Source organism: Mus pahari, chromosome 19 (assembly GCF_900095145.1).
Source record: "Mus pahari chromosome 19, PAHARI_EIJ_v1.1, whole genome shotgun sequence".
NCBI classification, from domain to species: Eukaryota; Metazoa; Chordata; class Mammalia; order Rodentia; family Muridae; genus Mus; species Mus pahari.
Window position 1 is genome coordinate 11953081 of NC_034608.1, and position 22767 is coordinate 11975847.

General features: G+C 44.0%; 1 protein-coding gene across 1 annotated transcript in view; it reads right to left on the reverse strand.

Annotated features, from left to right (window-relative positions):
- The window catches only part of Arhgap35 (Rho GTPase activating protein 35), a 111352-nt gene that overhangs the window by 41782 nt on the left and 46803 nt on the right, over positions 1-22767 (reverse strand). Inside the window, exons 2-3 of the mRNA XM_021218752.2 lie at positions 17602-21473; positions 5030-5174 (exon numbers count right to left, since the gene is read on the reverse strand). Coding sequence (XP_021074411.1) covers positions 5030-5174; positions 17602-21282 — 3826 coding nt within the window. The 5' untranslated portion in view covers positions 21283-21473. The remainder of the gene's footprint in view (positions 1-5029; positions 5175-17601; positions 21474-22767) is intronic.

A 22767-nucleotide genomic window follows, 5' to 3' on the forward strand; every position in this document is an offset into this window, starting at 1 on the left:
AAACTGTACAATTCCAGGGTTCAGACACCTTCTTCTGGCCTCCACAGGCCCTGTCCACACACACAGTACAGACATACATGCAAGCAAAACAGTCATATACATAATGAAAAACAAAAAGTTTTTAAAATCAGATTTGCAGCCTACCAGTTAGGCATGCAGAGCAGTATGCCTATGATTTAAGACACCAAACAGGTAACTTCTGCCCATGAAACTACTTCATTATTCCACACTGTGGTTGCCTGCCATGCTTGCTTGAGTGAGGGGCCCTTGAAAGTTCCCTCACAGGTTCCTGTGATATTACAGCATGGCCATTTCCCAAACTACAGGAACCCTTGATTCAAATCTGGCTGGAGACCTAGGCTTTGAAATTTATTTAATTACGGGGGCAATTCCAAATCAAACCATACTATGAATAGGTATTCTTAGAACAGCAAAGTTCTAAAAGTGACCCTTCACCATATTCCAGACAAATACACTGTGCAGAATTGAATACTCCGACTTCCTACCATGAAGCAGGAACTCAATTAATGTGGCCAGTATTCTCTTGTCACTTAGGAGTCACACTGCTCCACAAGGGAGCAGGGACTCTATAGCCTCAAGCAATTTTCCACATAAACAAAAACCAGGGGCCAGGGAGAACATCTGACAGAAAGCCAGCCCCCGGCCTCTCTAGCGCACAGTGACTCTCACAGAGGTCCCAGAGCAGCTGTGGTAACATGTTCTCTTCCAGCCTTTCCATGTAACTGGAGCTGAGAGGATGAAAATCTAACACCCTATTAGCATAGCAAGCACAGAGGCTGACCCCACAGCTGCCTAACAGCATCTGCAAATCAATCTGGGAGCTCTTCTAACCACTGGCCACCGCCTGCTTCAGCACAAGGCAAATTTTGGACGACATTTAACAAAGGTGAAGGAACTGGTCATGAAAAAAGTAAGAACAAGAATTAATCTACACCCATGATATTCCAACATTCACCTAAGGTAGAAAACGCACTCAGGAAGAGCTTCAATATCAGGAATGGCAGTTTTCACATGAGAAAGCCATGAGAAAAGAAGGCATAAGTATGGAGAATTTATAAGTTCATCCTAGCTTAAGTATCAAGTTCAAGGTTAGCCTGGGCTCCATGAGACTGCTTCAAAAACAAACAAACAAACAAACAATATATGCCCCAAGTCCCACAATTTTTAAAGGCGCTAGGATAGCTTAAGTTGCCTGATTTACAGAATTTTTTTTTTTTTTTTTGGTTTTTCGAAACAAGGTTTCTCTGTATAGCCCTGGCTGTCCTGGAACTCACTTTGTAGACCAGGCTGGCCTCAAACTCAGAAATCCGCCTGCCTCTGCCTCCCGAGTGCTGGGATTAAAGGCGTGCGCCACCACGCCCAGCTCAATTTACAGAATATTAAGCCCTTCTCTCACCCCAAGCTCCACTCTGCTGTCTATGCCCGGCTAGTTGTGCTGCTGAGGCTGAGACCTGGATGGGTGGAAGCATCATGGGCCCCGAGGCTGGGGTCTGACTGAGCTCTCAAGCCCACTTCTGAAATACAAGGTCCAATGCACTCTTTTCTCTGTCAGAGCCATGTGTCAATGTGCCAAGATTAAGGGGACAGATGCAGAAACCGGGGTACAAATTCTTTTGAGGTTGGTCTGCTCTGACAAGGTTTGACGGTTCTGTTGGTCTGGGGGGGGGGGGGGGGGGGGGGGGGGGGGGGGGGGGGGGGGGGGGGGAGGGTGCCCTTGGCTGGACACCCATGTGAAAATGTGTAGTCACAGGGCTGTTCCTCTCATGAGCAAAGAGCAAGAAAGATGACAAGCCAGTGAGAGCAGCCTGGTTCCTAAAGGAAAGTCCAAGCTAGAAACAGTTCCTAAAATTACTCTACACACGCTTATAGAGCTCTCAGAATTCACATCACAGACATACCTGCTTGAGGCGGAAGCAGTGGTCCTGTGTCCACTGCACACAGGGGACCATGCTGAGAGGTTGTGGGTAGTGCTGAAGTGGGCTGAGGGCGATTGAGATGTCTCTAGACAGCACTCCAATGGGCTATTCTGTAAAGACGCTCTCTAGACACTTCAGAAAAGGTCATGGCAGCAGTAGGGGTGACGGTATAGGGTGGGGTTAAGTCCAGAGGGGACAGTTCTAGTAGACAAATGTAGTATATAACTGTTTGCATCTTGGAACAAAAAACAACAGTAACTGACAGTTTAAAGTTAACTGAGCAAATTCAAACATGAACTATACTTGAAATGACACTATTAATTCTATCAAGGGTAATGATGTTTTTCTTTCAGGTGCTGGAGGTGGAATCTGGAACTTCTGTTAAGCAGGTGTCTGAGCACTGAGATATGCCCTAGCCCTTGGCAAATACTGCTTTCTTTCCAAAATAATTGTTAATATCAGGGTGTCTGCATATATACTATGGGATATGTGTGGAGGTCAAGGACTTTCAGGAAGTGGTTTTTACTTTACATTATGGGCTATAGGTTTGCTATCAAAGGCTTTTATGTATGGCCCTGGTGAATATTCTTATATTCATAGTTGTCAATGCCAGTGTAGTATGAGGACCCTTTCAAATTTTCATTAGCTTTTACTACCTTCAAATTACCAACCAAGAGAAAGAGGGGGGAAAGAAAACCATGGGTATAGTGACAAATACATACTTATGATCCTTGCAAAGAGAAAGTAGACCAAGAAGCCCAGCCTGATTACAGATGAAGATTCAGGACTCTGGTTTTTTTTTTGTTTTGTTTTGTTTTTTTGTTTTTGAGGTGGGGGATGGGGGAGCAGCACAAGAGCAGAGATGATACCAGTGCCTCTGGTGCCAGAGCTAAGACATACCAACACAGAGCCACAGTAGCCTGTAGTTAAGATTCAGGACGCTTGGAGCATGTCTATGCCACTCATGTGGGCTATGACTAAGGCTCATCGGGACTCCAGAAGACCCCTCTAGCTACTCTGACTCTTCCTTTGACACAGGGTCTCACTGGAGAGCTCAGTTTGATCTGGAACTCAGAGATCTGCCTGCCTCTGTTTCCCAAGCACACAGGGAGATGATATTTCATGATCAGCAACAGAGGTATGGTGAACCACTTATTACTGATCTTATGCAACACTGCAGTAAGATACAATGCAGTTAGGCACGCTGTATTTCAAACAAGTTGTACAAAATGTGTACTTTTTGTCAAAGTAAATAGCTGCTTTAAAAATAGGTATGCTGCCGGGCAGTGGTGGCGCACACCTTTAATCCTAGCACTTTGGAGGCAGAGGCAGGCGGATTTCTGAGTTTGAGGTCCAGCCTGGTCTACAGAGTGAGTTCCAGGACAGCCAGGGCTAAATGGAGAAACCCTGTCTCGAAAAACCAAAACCAAAACAACAACAAAAAAAAGGTATGCTTTCCGAGAGTTTAGGGGCTGAGGAACATGCACATAAAACAATGTCTTATCTAAACATAAAACCTAACAGGCTTACATGTGGGCGGGAGGGGTTAACAGTGCAATGAGGAAGAACGGAGAGGCTTTTCTGCAGCAAGATCACACAAGCAGGATAAACTGAGACAGAGAGAGGGCAGAAACAAGAGATAATGTAGATCTAAGAGACTGGAAAATGCTCAGATGAGTCAATGTTTGGAGGACAGAGACGCAATCTGGCAAAGTTCATAAAGTAGCAGCTTAGCTTGGCAGTGGCTAAAGGGTGAAAGGGTTAAGAGGACACAGACTGCAGTGTTTGTGTGTGCTCAGGAAGTGTGAAGAATTGGGTCCTTGCTCACGCCAGGTAAGTGCTCTAGCACTGAGCTACACACCTAGCCCAAGCATCTGTATTTTCCACCTTAAAGATTCTGCTATGTGGGTGGTGAGACTCAAACCCCAGACTTTTGCAAGAACATACGGTGCTCTTAAATGCTGAACATTCTCTCCAGCCTCCAAAGTCTATAGTTTTGTTTTACTTTTTCCTATGGGGGTGGGGTGGGATGGGATAAATGGTTTGAGTCAGTGTCTTACTGTTTCCCTGGCTGGCCTGGAACTTGCAATGTAGAACAGATTAGCCTCAAACTCACAGAGATCTGCATGTCTTTGCCCCCTTTAGTGCTGAAATTAAGGTATGCACTGGCTCCCAAGCCCACCATTTTTTAAGTTTAACTAATAATGCTCGGGAATCCAGTGATAGGCACCTGCTTCAGGACCTCCCCAAAGATCCTTGAAAGCAGCTAGGAGAAAATAGAAACTGTGGTGTGAAACTGGAAGGCAAAGAGCCACGTAGGAGCCCTAAGTCAATAAAATAGAGCATCCACATAAGTAAAATGCTGTCATCTCAAAAACAGAAAACCTTGAGGCACTTCCCTTTGTTGTATCTCACATTCTCTTGTGTGTAAAAACCGATCTATACTGGGCGGTGGTGGCGCACACCTTTAATCCCAGCACTTGGGAGGCAGAGGCAGGCAGATTTCTGAGTTTGAGGCCAGCCTGGTCTACAGAATGAGTTCCAAGACAGCCAGGGCTACACAAAGAAACCCTGTCTCGAAAAAACAAAACAAAACCAAAACCAAACCAAACAAAATGAAACAAAACCAAACAGAGCTATATGATCACAATATATTCAAGCAATGTGACTGCTTTCTTACCTCTGCAGAGCAGAGACCCTAACTATGTATGAATCTCAGACGCCTGACCAGAGTGCCAGAAATGCTAACAGTCTCAAATACTTGTTCCCACTATTAGATGGAATATGTGTTCCATATAAAGCCTTTTCTCCTTCCTCAAGCAATTTACAGACCTATAAGAGAACACAAACAATTAAACTACCAAACACCTAGACACACGTTAAAGCCATCTCTGGTCTGAGGACAGAACTGCTGCCACATACTTTTAAGTCTAGTCAATGTCACATGTTAGCATCCTGACTGAAGCCCCAGCTGTCAGATCACCCAAGTCTTTGGGTTAGAATCTCTCATTTCCAGAAAGCTCACAAATCTCAGCTCTCTTGGAAGCTCCTGGCAGGGAGTGGGAGGTACTATCTGCTTTGGGGGCACTTACCTGTGGCTTCGATGTACTCAATGCATCTTTCAATGAAAATGGGTATCGGTTTCTCTGGAGTCACCACTGTTGTTAAGGGCACCCCAAAATAGTTACTCTCCCAGGTTGCCTTTGTGATGGATGGCCGGGGTTTGGGCTTTGGTTTCTGTCCAGGAAAGAAAAGAAAAGAAAAAAAAAAAAAAAAAAGGAAGCACAAAAAGTGAGGATCTTTGTTGAAAAGATTTCAAGCAAGACAAACAGATCCAAATTCACTCATCTCCCTAACAGTATTTTCTGGCCTCCAAATATACAAAATACTGGAAAGTTGTCACATAGTCACACCTTTAGTGAGAGAGTGTATTATTAAAACAAAGATGTTTATAAGAGCCAGGCCAAGTTTACTTAGTAAGTAACATCATAGTGGCATCCATGTCCTCCATTGGGGACACGCTGGAGTAAACAGGAAGTTTCCCAGCAATCCACACGGACGATAGATGGTATATACCCAGAGATGGCTGATGCCTTGGAAAGATCAAACACAAGTGCAAAAACAGTAACTTCCTCTTTCCAGAAAAGAAGTAAAGTGATTTATCAGCCTGGGGTTATTTCCCAGTGTTCTCCACACTAGGAAATGCTAATGTCTACTAATAAAACAATACAATGACATGATCTAGGCCCATGCCTGAATTTCAGGCCCTAGGAGGCTGATGCAGGAATATCAAGAGTTCTAGGCCAGCGTGGGCTACATCATTGTGAGACCATGTCTCCAACCAACCAACCAGCCAGCAGGTGCAGTGACAACCACTGAGATTTTACTATTACCAACAAGTTCCATATGTACTTGCTTTAAAACCTCACAACCATTCACCTTTCCAAGAAAAAGAAGTCACACAAGTCTAAATGACTCAACTAGTTAAAATGCCCGATCACTAAACCCATAGCATTTAACCTTAAAACTGATGCTTCAAAAAAAAAAAAAAAAAAAAAAAAAAAATCATTCAAACTGTGCCTTTCTCCCCCTTAGTTATTTTGAATCTCATGAGAAAAACCCAAAAAACAAAAACAATTTTATACCAATGCAAACTCTCCAAAGCCAAGGAAACAGGCTTAGAATGTCTACCTTTGTTGAAATATCTACTAAAAGAAGAAGGCAACAGGATAGGGTTCAGGTAAGTCTCTGGCATCCAAGTTTCATTTCCAAGTGGCTCAGCCCAATACAGCAGGGCAGACAGCTCCCTTCAACAATGTGTAAAGGCTATAAACTTATTTCAGGACCTTTCCATAACCCTCAGAGGGAGACGTCCAACTGCCAGGTCATAGGTCAGCCTTTCCCTTTTCTTCTGCCCATTTTCATTCATTTTAATATTCCTTTTAAGGGAACAAGCTACATCCTGTTTAGTCTGAGATTCTTTAAGAACTTCTGGTGCAAACTGGGGTAAGTGGGGGGATTGAGGGTGTGAGTTGGGATTAGAGAGGGTAGAGGCAAATAAAAAAGTATACTGGGCTGCCAACTGCTAATACCCCAGAAAACAATCAAAAGGTAAAGAGAGCACAACCATCAGCCTGCTAAATAATTCAATATGAAGATCCATATCCCATGTGGTCTGGTCCTGCCAAACACAAGACACAGCTCTTCAGGTAAGCAAGCACTGACTTTAGGGAAAAACAAACTGGTGACTTACGATCTTTCTTTATGGACAAATCTAGACTGCCCAGCAGTGTATGATGCTCACCTGTAATCTATACTTGTATAAAGCTCAACATAAAGAATTTAAGCTTTGCAGGTCACATACTTTTAATCCCAGCATTCAGGAGGCAGAGGCAGGTGGATTTCTAAGTTTGAGGCCAGCCTGGTCTACAGAGAGAGTTCCAGGACAGCCAGGGCTGCACAGAGAAACCTTGTCTGGTAGCATAGGCGGGTGATGTTTAAGCTTTGCTGCCAGGTACTATGTACCAGCAAGCAAACAGTGGCATGACTGTTATAGGACTTACCGACTGCTTGCTGATTGGACCTAGGGCTTGCTCCACAGGAGGGAGTTCTGGTACAGTAAACCTGCTGAAAATCCTAGCACGAATGGAGGAAGGTTTCATAGGCTCTATCTAGCTGAGGAGCTATTGACAACTGATGGTTACTGAGAGAAAGGGAGTCATTTTACTTCTGGGATGTGGGCACTGGTATGCTGCCCATGATGTGCATGTAAGTTACACCAATTGTACTCAAGTGTATTACTAAAAAAAAAAAAAAAAAAAAAAAAAAAAGACAGGAAGGCTAAGTGGGTTGTATAGGGAATGGGGTTGGAGAAAGGTAGATATAATTAAGATATTGTATGTGTGTGTGTGTGTGTAAAAATGTCAAAGAGCCTGGAGTGGTGGCCCACAGCTTTAACCTCAGCACTTGGAAGGCAAACGCAGGCAGTTCTCTCTGACTTTTGAGGCCAGCCTAGTCTATATACAGAGTACATGACAGCCAGGGTTAGAGGGAACTTGGCTAATCAGACCATGACCTCCCCCCCAAATTAGCACCAAAACATCTCATAAAAAAAAAAAAAAAAAAAAAAAAAAAAAAAAAAAAAAAAAAACTCCAAAAAGACAAGAAAAGAAACTAGAATTAAGAATTAATTCTAATAGAATTAAAAAAATAAAATAAAATAGAGTCTGGTGTGGGGGTCCATGCCTTCCTTTAATTACAGCACTTGGAGGTGGAGGAAGAGGGTCACAAGTTCAAGGTCATTCTTGACTAGATAGCAAGTATGAAGCCAGAGTGGGTTAAAGACTTCACAAAAGAAAAACAGATTTCAAAGTTTTCAATCTGACTAATGTGGCTTGGGTCAAGTAGCATATAATCTCTACCACCCTCCCTGAGAGCACCCTGATCATAGGGTGGTATGGGTGGGACCTTTCAGCTGATGCACACTGTTGCAGCCTTGAATCAAGCACTGTTCTCTCTGTAAATGTCCCTGCCATTTAAAAGGTCAGTTCTGGAATGTGAATACCCAGGACTGGCCATCTATATTAAAACAAAACTTCCATCAATCCTGACAAATTTCCCTCAGTCCATCAATCCTGACAAATTTCTCTGTTAAAATGAAGATAAATTATTCCTCAGTAAAACTGAAGCTTCCAAAAAGTGTTGCTAAGGCAAAGAGTGGAACCAAAAGGCAGGAAATGGGCCCATTCTCCCAGTCATCACCAGGATGGCTTCTAGCCCTAACTGTAGCATCTAGTCAAATTGAAACAACATACTCCTCAGAATGATGCTCAGGTGTATGCTACCAATGTACTGACTAGAGAGATTTGTTTCACCCAAGTACTTTGTATGCACTAGATCCAAGTTTCTTTTTCTTCTCTCCATCCCTCTCTCCGGTGGTACCAGAGGGTGAACCTAGGGCAGAGAACCTGATTGGCAAGCACTTCACTGTTGAGCCCCCAGTCCCTTCTAGTGGACTCTAGGATAGCATGCTATTTGCTATCCATGCCCCCAGAGTAACATTTCACCACACTACCACACAAAACAAAAACCCACACAACAACAACCAACACACATAATAAGAACCTTGGGGCCACTGAATTGGCTCAGCAGATAAAGGCACCTGCTACTAATGCTGAGGGCCTTTTCTATACCCAGGACCCACATGGTGAAAGGAAAAAAACTTGTTCCTGAAAGTTATTCTCTGACCTCTACAGGCACAAGATATGCCTGGGCCTACACAGAAAATAATGGAGGAGAGGAACAAAAGGAAGGGGAAAGAAGAAAGGGAGAGAGGGAAGAAAAGAGGGAGGTATGTCCCTGGAGATGAGTGCAAGGAAATCCTACCTAGGTGGTTAGGTGTGACTGTAGAACTTGTGCTTTTAGCACTATGGTTTAAGTAAACTTCCTGGAGTAAATTTTTAGGATAGGTAGAATGAGTAAATGGATGCTGGAAAAGGAATAAAAGCACATTGACTATATAGATGTCAAAAGGCTTCTAAAGGTAATATACTCAAAGACTTTATTTGTGTATATGAGTTAGCTTGCTTTTTATTGCTGTGGTAAGACCACAGGCAACCTGGGAGGAAAGAGTTTTTACTTCATTTACAACATCCCTATTATAGTCCATCATTCAAGGAAATCAGGACAGGAACTCAGGGCCAACCTAGATATAGAACTGAAGCAGAGGCCACAGGGGACGCTCATCCTGCCTTCTTTACTTACTTTCTTTGTCTTAGTTGGGGTTTGTGACAGGGTCTCACTACGTAGCCCTAGCCAGCTCTGTAAAGCAGGCTGGTCTCAAACTTGAGATCTGCTTGTCTCTGCTTCCGGAGTGCTTGAGTTCAAGGTGTGTGCCACTATGCCTTATACTAGTTTACTTCCTATGGACTACCTGCCCAGGGACGGTACTAACCACAGTGACCTGGGCCCTTCTACAATAATCATCAGCCAAGAAAATGCTCTATAGGTAGGCAAATATGACAGGGACATTTTCTCAATTGATATTCCCTCTTCTCAAATGACTCTAGCTTATATCATGTTGATAAAAACAAAAAAACAAAACTAACCAACATCGTGTCTGCATATGCATGTCCACTGATGCCAGAAAGGGATGGCAGTGGTGTTAGATCCTTTGGAGCCAAAGTTACAGGCATCAGTTACAAGGAGTGCTGGGATCTGAACTTTAATCTTCTGATAGAACATTAAGTGCTCTTGACTTCTGGGTCATCTTTCCAGCCCAGATATTACTATTACTATTACTATAACAACAACTACTACTACTGCTGCTATTGTAAAAAATAGTATCTCATATACTACTTCTACAACTACTTCTCCTTATTCTTCAAAAAAAAAAAATACTACAACTACTTCTTTAAAAAACAGTATTTCGAAAAAACAAAAACCAAAAAAAAAACCAAAAACAAAAAAACAAAAACCAAACAAACCAAAAATAGTATCTCATATAGATCAGGCTGGTCTTAAGGTCCTGAATCCTCTCGCCTCTGTCTCTTCTGTACTGGGACTATAGTCACGGGCACCTATGCTCAGGTGATTTCAAGCTGAAGAGAAAAGAGCCCTAAAACAGTTATGCTCAAAACAGTTACAAGGCCATCTACTGCTACTAAGGAGCAGGCTTATTCTGTATTAGTTGTGCTGCAGAGATGAGAACAGGATAAAATATAAATTAGACTGCTTCTTATCTCTTTCATCTCAAAGAGTCCAAGATCTAGTTTAACCCTTCAATTTATGAATGTGGCAATGAAGACAGCATTTAGACAGTGTCAAACCCCTTTGCTGAATGACATGAAATCCACTCCACCTCTTCACGTGCACTCTCTTAAGATTTAAACTCTGGATTACAGAATGTCAAAAACATCCTTTAGATAACTGAAGGTTCTCAAGAGCATCACAAAATTAGAAAGGAATTCTTGAACAACTACTTTAAACCTTCCTCATCGGGAAGTTGGTATGTGGAATGTTATGCTGGGCAGGCTTCTGATATTACCAACACTTCTGACATCTGAAGGGTTACTGTGCACATTTTAGTTAGAAATTTCATTCTCCCAAGTGGCTTGCCAGATGTCTCATGTCTCAGTCAGGCACATGTCCCTCTCTAGGGAGTCAGGGGGAGCACTCTCACAGAAGGTGTTCTCAACATCCATCTTCTTTTGGGGTACTCACTTAGCAGGCCTAACTGGAAAAGGATAGGAGAGGCCAAGCCCCTAGAACGACCCCCACATCTGTGCCTGGAATGGATCAAGCAAAGCAAAAGCAATTCCTGGGCAGTGGTGGCGCACACCTTTAATCCCAGCACTTGGGAGGCAGAGACAGGCGGATTTCTGAGTTCGAGGCCAGTCTGGTTTACAAAGCGAGTTCCAGGACAGCCAGGACTATACAGAGAAACCCTGTCTCGAAAAAAACAAAAGCAAACAACAAAAAAAAATTTTTTTTGAGGAAAAAAAAAAAAAAAGCAATTCCTTAGGAAGCCAGCTAGGTGCTGAAACCTCCAAGTCATCCCGCAAAGCAAACCACCTTTCACAGCAGAGATCAGGGACCCTGTAAAAGGCCGTGCGCAACTGCAGCCAAAGCCACACTCCTTCCTCCAGGATGAAATGTCAATGTCACAGATGAAGACAGGCCCAGCTTAAGTCACCTCCTCCTATCCTTTAGATAGATGCTGATGGAATGGATAATGGCTCCACTGTTCCAGACCTCTTGGTTTCCTTAAAAACAAGCTTAAAGTGTATTAGCTCACACCTGCAATCCTAACACTTGGGAGACAGAGGCAGGAGGATTGCCCAGACCAGCTTGGACAGTATAGTGAAAGCTTGTCTCGAAAAACAAAAGGCATCACTCAAGCTTCCTCCACCCCATCTTGCATTCATCACCAACACTGTGATTTTCTAGTTAACAATCATTCTCTCATGTTCCCAAAAGAGCTTCAAGGGGCCCTTTCAATTAAATTACTCATGCTCCTGGCACTCATCAGCTTAGAGCACCTTGATTTAGGGCAAAACAGAAGGCGGGTGTGTCAAACCATTGCAGTGATAAAGAGTCTGGCAAGCCTGGCAACCTGCATCCTGGCTTCTAGAGACTGACTTCTTGGACAGTGCAGCTGTGGGCAAGGTAGAAGAGGCTGCTGGATCCAGGTACAGCTATGTAATGCTCTGCCAGAAATCTCATGCACAAACTGACTTTGCCAGTTATGGGCCTGGCCTTTGGGAGGAAGGGTGATTCTTGACTGCAGCTGACCTCACCTAGATCCTGCAGAGGTATTTTGATATAACCAGGTAATGAAGGAGAGACAGTCAGCTTAGGGAAGCATCACAGCTTTGTCCTTTGAAATAAAGATCTGGGCTCCCTATTTTAAGGAACAGGTGTGTGCAAACTAAAGCAGATAGTTAAAATGATTGTCTATTTTTAACAGCAAAAAAACACACTACAGAAGTTCTTTAGGTTTAAAATAAACAGAGAAACCAGGCATGATGGTACACATAATCCTAGCACTTAGGAGTTTCAGACAGGATCACTGAGTTTGAGGCCAGCCTGGGCTACATAGAGACTGCCTCAAAAAACACTGTAATAAACTGAAAATCCTCTGGCGTGAATTTAAAACAACTTCCAAACTTCCGATGGCTAATTCAGTCCCTCCATGCCTATTTTGGCCCTACCTGACTAGCCTTTGAAGACAGAAACAACAGCACCATGTTTTTTTTAGGAGGAACAGTATAAAGAAATGGACTTACCAACCTAGACTCTGTTTGAATCAACACAATGAATGGCCTCCTTGCTCTAAACATGTGCACATGAACAGTGAGTATTAGCAACTGTCTTGCAAATAGAAATGGCAGCTAAAAGACTGGCCTCAAAAACTCACCCATTCTTTGCACAGTGGTAAACTGGGCAAGGTAAGGTGTTTACTTGTTGTTCTTGAGACAGTGTCTCATGTAGCCAGACTGGCCTCCAAGACACTGTGGCGTCAAGGCTAGCCTTGAACTCACGGTTCTACCTTCACCTCCCAACAGCTGGAATTACAGACAAGTACCACCATCCCCCTGCTAGGGTAGTGTTTAATCTCTCTAAGATTTAGTCACTTCATCTCTAAGATATAAATGAGTTCTGCTTCCTGATCTAGCCAGTTGTGATGAAGTAAGCACTTCTTTCCCCACTGAGACCACATCTGTTCCCATGCCTTCCCCACAACAGACCACACCCTCAAAATGTTCTCCAAAATATACTCATCTATAAAATAAAGGATGGGCTTAAAAAAAATCTCATAAGTAAAAATATACACCTACCAGTATGCTTTCCATAATTTGACATTCTTTTTCTGTTTCTGGGGCAGCCACACTACAGACTGTACCCACATGAAAAAATTCTGGTCTCTGAATTCCACTGTATCCCCATGAATCCTCCGTTTTTAACTGCCTGCCTGGTACTGCATCCATGTTAGTTTTTTTTTAATTACCAGTTCCTTAGGGAACTTTCCTAGATGTCTCAGCTGAGTGTGAACTCCTCCATATCTAATACCTCCCTGTCTGGTAACACTTAATGTACATACAAGTTCTAGTTCAGAAGCTATCACAGAGGAACACGAACTAGCACATTTGGACACCATAACACCAGACTGGAGACAAGCTCCTGCTGATGCCCTCGCAACTGAATGCTGGCTTCCTAAAGGGTGAAGCTGCTTGTACATGGAAGCCAAAGTACTTTCTTTATTCGACTAATCTTTTAAAAATTTTTTAAAGATTTCTTTTTGTTTTATGTGCATGAACATTTTGCTGAATGTGCCTCTTATCCACTGAGCCATTTCTCCAGCCCCAACAAATTTTAGAAGTCAGCAAAGTCATGTTAGTCCTGTTTTTTAAAAAAAAGCAGTTTCATGTACCCCATATTAGCCTCAAACTCACTATGTCCCAAAGTGACCCTGAGCTCCTGATCCTCCTGTCTTCTACCTCAAAAGTTCTAGCTAGGATCATAGAAATTCAGGTATCTGATCTTATAGCTCACTCAGGAGGACTAAGCTCAGAGAAGAACACACTGAGGTTTTCTGAGCAAGTTACAAAGAGCTCTTATCACATTCCACTTGTCTGTCAAAACCAATATCCCTCTCAGGGATGTGGGCAGTCCAACTCCCCAGCTGGTTTTCATTCACACTAGAAACTTTAACTCCGTTCTAGGCCTCACAAAACGAGAGCTGTGTCCGCACAAAGCCACAACAACCAGCCAATTCACTAAATCCAATGAAATAAGCCAATTCACTGGGGGGACACAAACTGTCAAACTGGTTACTTGGTGCCTTATAGGCCAAACAATGTGTGATTCAAACATTCACTTTTCAATAGGTTGTCTTGTCATGTGGCAGCCACAGTAAGTAAGTGAAAGGTTTTCTTTATCACTGTTTTGTCTTTTTATTAAACACAGGAGTAAGAACATTTCTGACAGAAGGGTAAATAGCCAATAATGTCTAGTCTTTAAATCGTAGTCAAGCACACCAAATTTCAGCAAATTGAATGAGCCTCAAGGGTACAATTGTGGAGCAAGGCTATACAGCCTGCTTTTTGGTTTTAAAATAAGAGCTGCTGGTCCTGATCTCGTCTTTGCAAACGCACAGCCTTGGGAGACAGGGACATGAGCAGCAGCAGCTTTAGACAAAGCTCTATTCACAGCCGCCCAAGTGCAATCTCGGAGTTTCAATTTCATTCAGTTGAGTGCGGAAGGCTCCCACTGAGGGTGGGCTGCTGAATGGTTCCGTTGGGAAAAGGACCCAAGAAGCAGCACTGGCTTTACAGTCTGCACTTTCATTAGAAGAGATGAAAGCGTCTCTCTCTCTCTCTCTCTCTCTCTCTCTCTCTCTCTCTCTCTCTCTCTGACATAGTTCTTTAGTAAGGTACTAATCTAGCAAATTAGCAAGAGTACTGAGGAGCTGTTCCCCCCCCCCCTTTTCCTTTCTCCCCATCCCATTGGTACCCAGAGCAGAGCTTCTGTTCATTAAGGTGGTTGTCAGGGTGAGCACAGAACAAGTAGCTGAATCACTGTGGGTTAAACCTTGTACCAAAGAGGAAGTGGTGTGGTTAGGAGGACCGCAGCAGACTCCTCCCTGGGTACAGTGCCATGTTCCACCTGCTGCTGTGGCATGTCCCCTTACGAACTGCTTCAGCCTCATCCCTCTTCCAGGTCTAGTTTCATGGTGACAATGATCCAAACTTCTGGTCCATAATAGTCAGCCCTCAGAAGACCATGCTCCAGAAGGAGTCAAAGGAGGGACATTATGTGTTCAAGGTCCAAATAAGAAAGCAGGGAGTTGAGCCAGGCGTGGTGGCGAATGCCTTTAATCCCAGCACACGGGAGGTAGAGGCAGGCAGGTTTCTGAGTTCGAGGCCAGCCTGGTCTACAAAGTGAGTTCCAGGACAGCCAGGGCTATACAGAGAAACCCTGTCTCGAAAAACAAAACAAACAAAAAAAGAAAGCAGGGAGCTGGGATCTGATCCTAGGACTTCATTCTTGGCCTCAGCGGCTAATAGTGACCCCGACTCTACCTGAGCTATCCCAACATGAACTCTGTCCACAAGGCTTTAACTGGACAGATAGATGATCCATTCACCGCAACCATGTACATCTAGCTATGGCTTGGTCCAGAAGGGGCTGGGGCTGGGGCTGGGGGGCATTTCCCCAGCAGTCTGGCCTAGAGGAGGGTCTGAGTTGCTTTCTATGACCAGTGAAATCCAGAGTGTTTTCCCCTCACTTGAAATAAATGTTGTACTGCCTTGTCATGCCAATAAAAATTAAAAGATAAATCCCTCATGGAGGGTAGCTTGTACTCTCTGCCCCGATGGTATCTTGCTCTTCCAGTAAAACAAGTGCCAGTCTGCATTCTCAATGGCAGCAGTCCTAACAGGAGGCCTGCTCTGTGGCCAAGGCTTTCATCCTCTCCACAGGGATGAAAAAACAGCCATGCTTGCTCCAAAGCACCACTCTCCATGTCAGGGAAACACAATTGCCAGCTTCTACCCACACTTCCGTAAAGATACTAAGATGACTGCTGGCATTCCATGGTTCTAGGGCCAGAGGAATTCTTTCAATCTGATTTGGAGAGGTGTGGCCTGGATAAGTCAAGACAGGCCGGAAGCTGGTACTTCAAACTGCTGATCCAGCAGCTGGGGACATGTCTGGTCTCTAGCAGGTACACAGCTCAAGATGCAGAGTAGCTCTTTCTATGGAGTCAAGCCTTCACCTGTGAGATCTAGAAATCAAGGCTTGCTTGACAATTTTTAAAAAAAACTATTTGATTTGGGTTGGGGGGATGGTGAGGGGTGGGAAAAAAAGGTTCCAGCCTGGCCTTAGGGCTGGTAGGATCCTCTTGTCTCTACCTCTTAAATGTGGGAATTACAGATGTGCACCATCACACTTGGTTTTAGGTGGTGCTGGAACTGGAACCCAGTGCTTCTCAAAGGCTTGATACATTCTCTACCAATTGAGTTACATCCCCAGTCTGAGAATGTGTTTTCAAAGCATCATTCACAGTATTAAAAATATTGCCATAAGTCAGAAAGAGACTTGTAATTCAGTGTGCTATTATGCCACCTTCCTAATTCCCAGGTGTGCCAAACACCCCCACAAATCAGAAGATTGTCAGCATTTACATAAGCTGTTCCAGCAATTTTTTTTTTTAACCAGGAGTGGAGGAGGAAGAAAGCCAAAACATTTATAATGCTTAGATTCAGTATCATTCAGCAGGGGACCTTGGGGGGAAACACAGGGAGGTTGGTTAGATTCCTAAATAAGAACTACTTTTACTGGGTCTTCCCTCCAATTCTAGAAGAACAAAATCCAAGAGGCAGCATGGACCCTGAGTAGACATGTAAGCTGTGGAATAACTAAATAAGAATATAGTAACTAGAGATAGGGGCCCAGGACCCATACAACACTGCTCTGCCCTTTCTTACACTATACAGACAAGTAAGCCATGGAAGCCCTGGTCAGTAGTGACCAAAAGCACTATGCATGTCCAGGGTCACAATGGTGTCATACTCCTGAATCTCCTGGGGCATAGGCTATCACAATGGCTTCTACGCTTTCTCTCAGGATTCCAAATTACACAATATTTTGATATGGTGTTTCATATAGCATTCATTTGTGGCAACTGTACCCTTCAAAGCCATTGTAAAGCCGCACACTGATGGCTGATGTCTGCTGTTTCCTGGCAGGGAGGAGGGTTTGTTTAATGATGGTCACAGGTTATTATAGCTGTATCAAGAGTCTCACCAAGAGGTCACCCTCTGACTCAGTAGGTCTTGCCTCCCTACACATACAGCAGGGGGGTCGGATGATACTTTGTCTCAAAGCCCAAGCCCTTTAAGAGGACAGGGCACTGCCTTCAGCTCTCTGACTCTCAAACAGCAAACACCAAGCTATAGTCTTCAGTAAGAAGACACTTCATCTGCTGCTATGTAAGAGACAGGCCTGACATGTAAACTACTACTAGCAACTTCTTCCTTCCCTTGTTGGTCTCTACCACACACCTGTGGTCCCTTAAGTTTAAAGATTCGTTGATTGAAGCAATGACTGCAGAAGGATGTAGTGAGGAACATGTAAAAGTTGCACTTTTCAAATATGGATAAACTCATACTGAGACTTTTTGCCATTTCAGCACTTTCACAGACTTGTGTGTGCAGAGAACCGTTTTTTTCTCACTAATGTAAACTGCTGCACCCTTTGTGATCGGCATAGGGAAGAAGGAACGTGTGAGAGTCATACAGACAGAAGATGAATGTTCAGGACAAAAGGTGCAAATCTGCAATCTTTAAGGGAGCAAAGAGAATCCACACTGTCACTGGCTTGGCCACTGTCAGGACACTGAAGGACTCTACACCACCTGCTCATTTGGGTAATTACTGCTCTAGGTGAAGGCAATCCCATGAGAGCTGCCAGTAGTAGATATCTAATACACAGGCTGACTCTTAACACCAGACCAAACAATGAATGTACTCTCATGGTCATGCCATCTCACATCCAGTATTTTTTTAAAAACCAAGTTGTCCTTGAATAGTTTTCATCATCAATCAAATCTCACACAGATGCTGTGCAAACCCCTCCTAACTCATCCTAAGTCAGGTCTTACCTTGGTGTTCCTCCTTAGACTTCGAAGGATATTCCTCCTCCTGGGGTCCTCATCTGTTTCATATGGAATGACAGCATTGTCCCCTTTATAACCTTGGGATGCCTGGTCCTCCTCTTTCTTTCGGATGGGTCCCAGCTCATCATCACTCCCGACGCTGAAGCTGGTGCGGTAACTAGCAAACCGCCCCAGGCGAGTGCATCTTGTCCTGTACAACACAGGCTTACTCACTGCAGATACCTTGCGGCCTCGCTCTAGAGAACTTGTGTCCATCTCACTGTCAGAACCATTACCACTGCCATTGGACTGGGCTTTGTTGATGTTCCGAATGGTAATGATTTTGCCCTGGGTGCTATCGTGGGGCACCGAGTATATGTTTTCTTCCTCATTCCTTGGCTTGACCACAGCATCCATGGGTTCTGCGTAGTCAGAAGGATCAAACCCATCCTGAGGCATCCAGGGGCTAGAAGACATAGACTTCCTCTGTCCCTCCCGATGGCCTTGGTCTAAGTAAGAAAGATCTTTTGTGATATCAAAATGCACAGGAGGCTTTGGTTTGACTGGTGGAGGTACTTTGTTGTTCAGTTTACTCTCAAAATTGCTCATTATGAAAGATAGCCCATCATTTCCCTCCAGTTCCATTGAGAACTTGGAATGATCTTTGGACAGGGAGGGCAATGTCGCATCTTCCCGAAACAGGTGGTATGATGGAGGCTCCACATCTTCTTCTGAGTCCTGTAAGTTTGAGTTGCAGAGGGGTGACCCAGCTCTGGGGGAGTTGAACACTTCCTCAGTGGTGCTGCAGGCCTCAGCTACATTATCGTACATGTGTGTGGCCTCAATTATATTCTTTTTCTCCACCACATCTTTAAAAAAGGGATGAAAGAGCTCAAGTTTATGCTGGGGCTGGCTACAAGGGATGCTTGTGAATCTCCCATCAATTTCTTGTGCAATTTCCTCTCCCTCTGTTAGCTGCTCTCGACTTAAGTCATTGTCCAGGACATCTATAGCGCCATCAGTGAGTGCGACAAGCTGGATGGGGATAATATCCTGCACTTCACAAAGAAAGGCACGTAACATTGCCAAGGAGGCCTTACGTTTGGCTGAATAAAAAACAATGTACCCATGAACCAACCGGCTCTTTCGGATGCTAAATGAGGAATGGTATGAAAGGACAGACAACTCAATGCGCTTCTTGTGTAGTCCAATTGGAAGTTCAAGTAAAACAGAGTTGCTGTTCCCACAGTGGGAAGATTTACAAGTTTGGGACTGCAGGACGGGAGAGAGAATGTCATCTGCACTAAAGGGATCACCACACATCAGACACATGACAATTCGAAGGTCCACATCAGCCAAATCTTTGATACTAGCAGTGGAGCTAACCAAGTTTAAGTTGCGCTTGGAGTCCAGGAGTCCTTTCAGAACTTGACTGATCTGCTTCTCGTTAATGTTGCGTCCATAACCAATGCCAGCAGAAGCAGGATCAAGAAAGACACACTGAAGTTTGCTGGCAATCTGCTGACCTTGCTGTATCAAACTGTGCAGAGTCTCTCCACTTGTGTCCCCTCTCTTGTTAACTAAAATTAAGGTCAAGGGAAGGTGGACTAAATGATTATCCCGCCTGCCCAGTGTAGACTCTCTGCTCTTCTCTATACTCTCCACCACATAGGACAGTGACTCCTTTGAATTGTAAAGGCAGAGACAGCCATGGGGTTGGAAGGTTGGTGTCTGGAAAGAGTTCACAGGAAGCCGGACATTCCCCTCTATTGGCCTCAGAGAAAGCTCATACATTTTACCATCTATTACATACTTGTCATCATTTGTACAAAGAGCTCGAATTTCATTGGCCAACTCTCGGGCAAGACCATCTTTGCCTAAGATAACCAAATTGATCCTATCAATATTGAGGTCAGACAGAGAGTTCTTCTGATTCCTATCAGATGGTCTGATAAAGCGAGAACTGATCAAGTGTTCAATCTTAGCATCTACACAAGCTGGACAGCTTGGGCATGTCTCCTTCGTCGGGTGGTACACAAAATGGATGTGCTTCAGAATGAGGGCATCACGCTCTGCTTGGAGCTTCTGCAATGCTTTAAATCGCTGCTCTTCACCCAGAACATCCTGGATGACACCCATCTTTTCCTTGCTGGGTTTTGCATCCAGCTCCAGCTCATAAAACAATTCTGAATACTCCAAAAGCAACTCTTGGAACTCTTCCTTTGCTCTGTCTATAATCTGCTTTTGGTGCTTGCCATAGATGTCCATGTACACAGATTCTTCCAGCCACTGGTAGAAGTCTTCATTCATAATAAAACTACGAGCTTCTTCCCAAGGTTTCCCAGGAGTTATGAAAGGAGAGGTCTCCAGGTTTTCTTTGAAAGCCCTTCGCATCTCAGCTCTCTTCCTCTCATTCCTCAGCTTCTCCAAGTGGGTCTCATACAACTGCTCAGCAGGGACAGTGTCCATCAAGTCAAAGGGAATCCGCTCATTTTCCATGTTGTCAATGTGGCTGGTGGCATCCCATGGTGTTTCTTCAAGTACAACAAACCACTTTAAGAACTCTGGCTTGGTCTCTAACAGCTTTTTTGCTTTAATGCAGCTCAGGTGGTCCACTTCATCTAGATTAGGTATGAGGGCTTCAAAAGCCAATGGCAGAGCTGCCAGGTACAGCTTTCTCCGACGCTCAATATGCTCATGCTTGAGGCGGTGAATATGTTGCAGGAAGAGCTTCTTGGCCTTCTGTGTCCCTTCCAGGTAGACATAGTCCTGGTACTCAGGGGAGGCCTGCATCTTTCTGCTGACACTCAGCCAGTTCTCATTGTGATTTTTCACAATGCGGCTCACTAACCACTCATACTTGTCCTTTGCTGTAGCTATCTGCTGACTCTGCTGCTTGAGAGCTTCAAAGTAAGGGATGATTTTTGTCTTCCCTCGACTCTTATCAATGAGTTGCACTAAGGTGCTGAAAGCCAAGTCCACATTCACATTGGACCTTGCAGAGGTCTCTACAACCTGGAGGTTCTTTTTGCTTAAGGCAAAAGTATGTGCATCTCTAATGTACCGCTCAACGCCCTCATCACACTTAGTCAGGACTACCACTATGGGCTTTTTTGTTTTTGCAAGCTGATTGTAGAGATTGGAGACAAACTTGAGCTGATCATCGAAGTTCCTATTCATGCCCCTGCTAACATCAATGCCCAGAAGGAAACCGTCAACCAGCAGCTTCCCATCTGGCATCTGTTTCTGCTCAAAGTCTTGCTCCAGCCCCAGCTGGTCAGTGCAAAAATACATGAGTTTTTCAGCTGAAGCAAGCTTGGTGGCTGCGGCTCTCTTGATGTAGGGCTGTAGTGCCGTGCTTCGATGAGGTTGAAAAGTCTGATCGTCAATAAACTCAGTCTGTTCCACAATGTGCATCTTACATTCCACACAATCCTCCAGGGAGCGGCTAACTTCTCCCCAGTACAGAAAGTGGTCATTATTGACCACCCGCCCACCAAAGTCACTGGTGCTGAGGACAGAAGTGTGGTCCAGGTGAAACTCATCGGCACTTGGGCGCACAAAGCGATTACACAGACAAGACTTCCCAATGCCGCACTGGCCTTTCTCCTTCTCAGTGCCTGACAATCCCACCACACTGATGTTGTAGGTGGGGATGCGGACATCTTGCTTTCTTGCCATCATCATCTTCGAAACATCCTGCCACAATCAGCCACTTCCAAGATCAGATTAGTGTTCTGCAGTAGAGTAAGGGCTTCTTAGCAGTACCAATGGACACTGGCTGCCCAAGCAGCGCAAATGTCAGGTCCCATAGTGTTCTAAACCAGAATGATGTCAGTTCTTCATACTTCTCATCGCCAAATAGCCAACATGTCTGCCTAGATGGAGGGGAAAAAGAAAAACCATCAGCATCCAAACTATTTTAACCACTGAATTATAATAAAAGTATTTTTTAACCCAAGAAATATTTAGTGAACCTAGTGTATCTGGCCTTGTGCTAGGTGAGTGATTAAGGCTGACATCAAAGTTGTAGAAGTGGCTCTGGGGGTAAAAGTATTTGCTGTGTAAGCCTGACAACCCAAGCTTAATTTCTGGATCCCATGGAGAAAGGATAGAACCAATCTTTCAAAGTTGTCCTCTAACTTCCACACATATGCTGTGGCATGTGCACGCCTATACAGGAGGAGGATGTTTGCACATACATTACACAAAGTGATAATAGTAAAAAGGCTAATATCAATGTGTTTTCAAACAGGTATAGTCCAGACCAGGACAGGTGGATATAAATAAGGAGAGTGTAAACCACTAAGGTGACAAGTGAGTCTGGAGGAAATCGGCTAACTCTAAGGTGGGGTGGATACAAGGTGGGCATGAAATATCTTTTTTGCTTTGTTTTTTTGAGATAAGATTTCTCTGTGTAGCTCTGGCTATCTTGGGACTGATCTGTAGACCGGGCTGGCCACAGACTCAGAGATCTACCTCTGCCTGTGTCTCCCAAGTGTGTGTCATCACGTCTTGCTGAGCCAGAAATGTAACAAACAAGTAAATAAATAAATTAATATTATGATGGTGGTAGGACATTTTCACAAGGACAATAGTGTCATCTTTTATGGTGTCATCTTGAAGTAAAGTCTCCTACGAGTAAAGTCTAGGATAATCTGAGAAGCAAAATTATTGTACGGTAATGAATTACGCTCCACTGCAAAAAAAAATTATGAACTAAAGTCTAATTACTGGATCAGATATGAGTCACAACAGATGGTTAAATATAGGGGAAATCTTGAGGGGCAGGATGCTGACAGCTAAGTCAAGTGCCTCCTAAGACTGCTTATTGATTACCAGGAGAAAGCTCTTAATAGTAATTACAATGGAGAAATCAGATAACACCTTTACTCAGTAATCAAAATCTACATCAACGTGGTGTGGAGGCACTTAGGAGACTGAGGCAGGAGAAACAGCAGGTCAGAGAGGGAATGGGGAGGATAGAAGAGAAAGGAAGGAGGAAAGAATGAACCTGGAAGACTCATAATCTTGCTTTCCAATTTACTACAAAGCTACAACAATCAGAACAGTCCTGCAGTGACATAAAGACAGACCAATGGAAAAGGAATTGAAAGCTCACAGCTAAATCATCACATATATCACTGAGTGACTTTTTAAAAAAACAGGCTG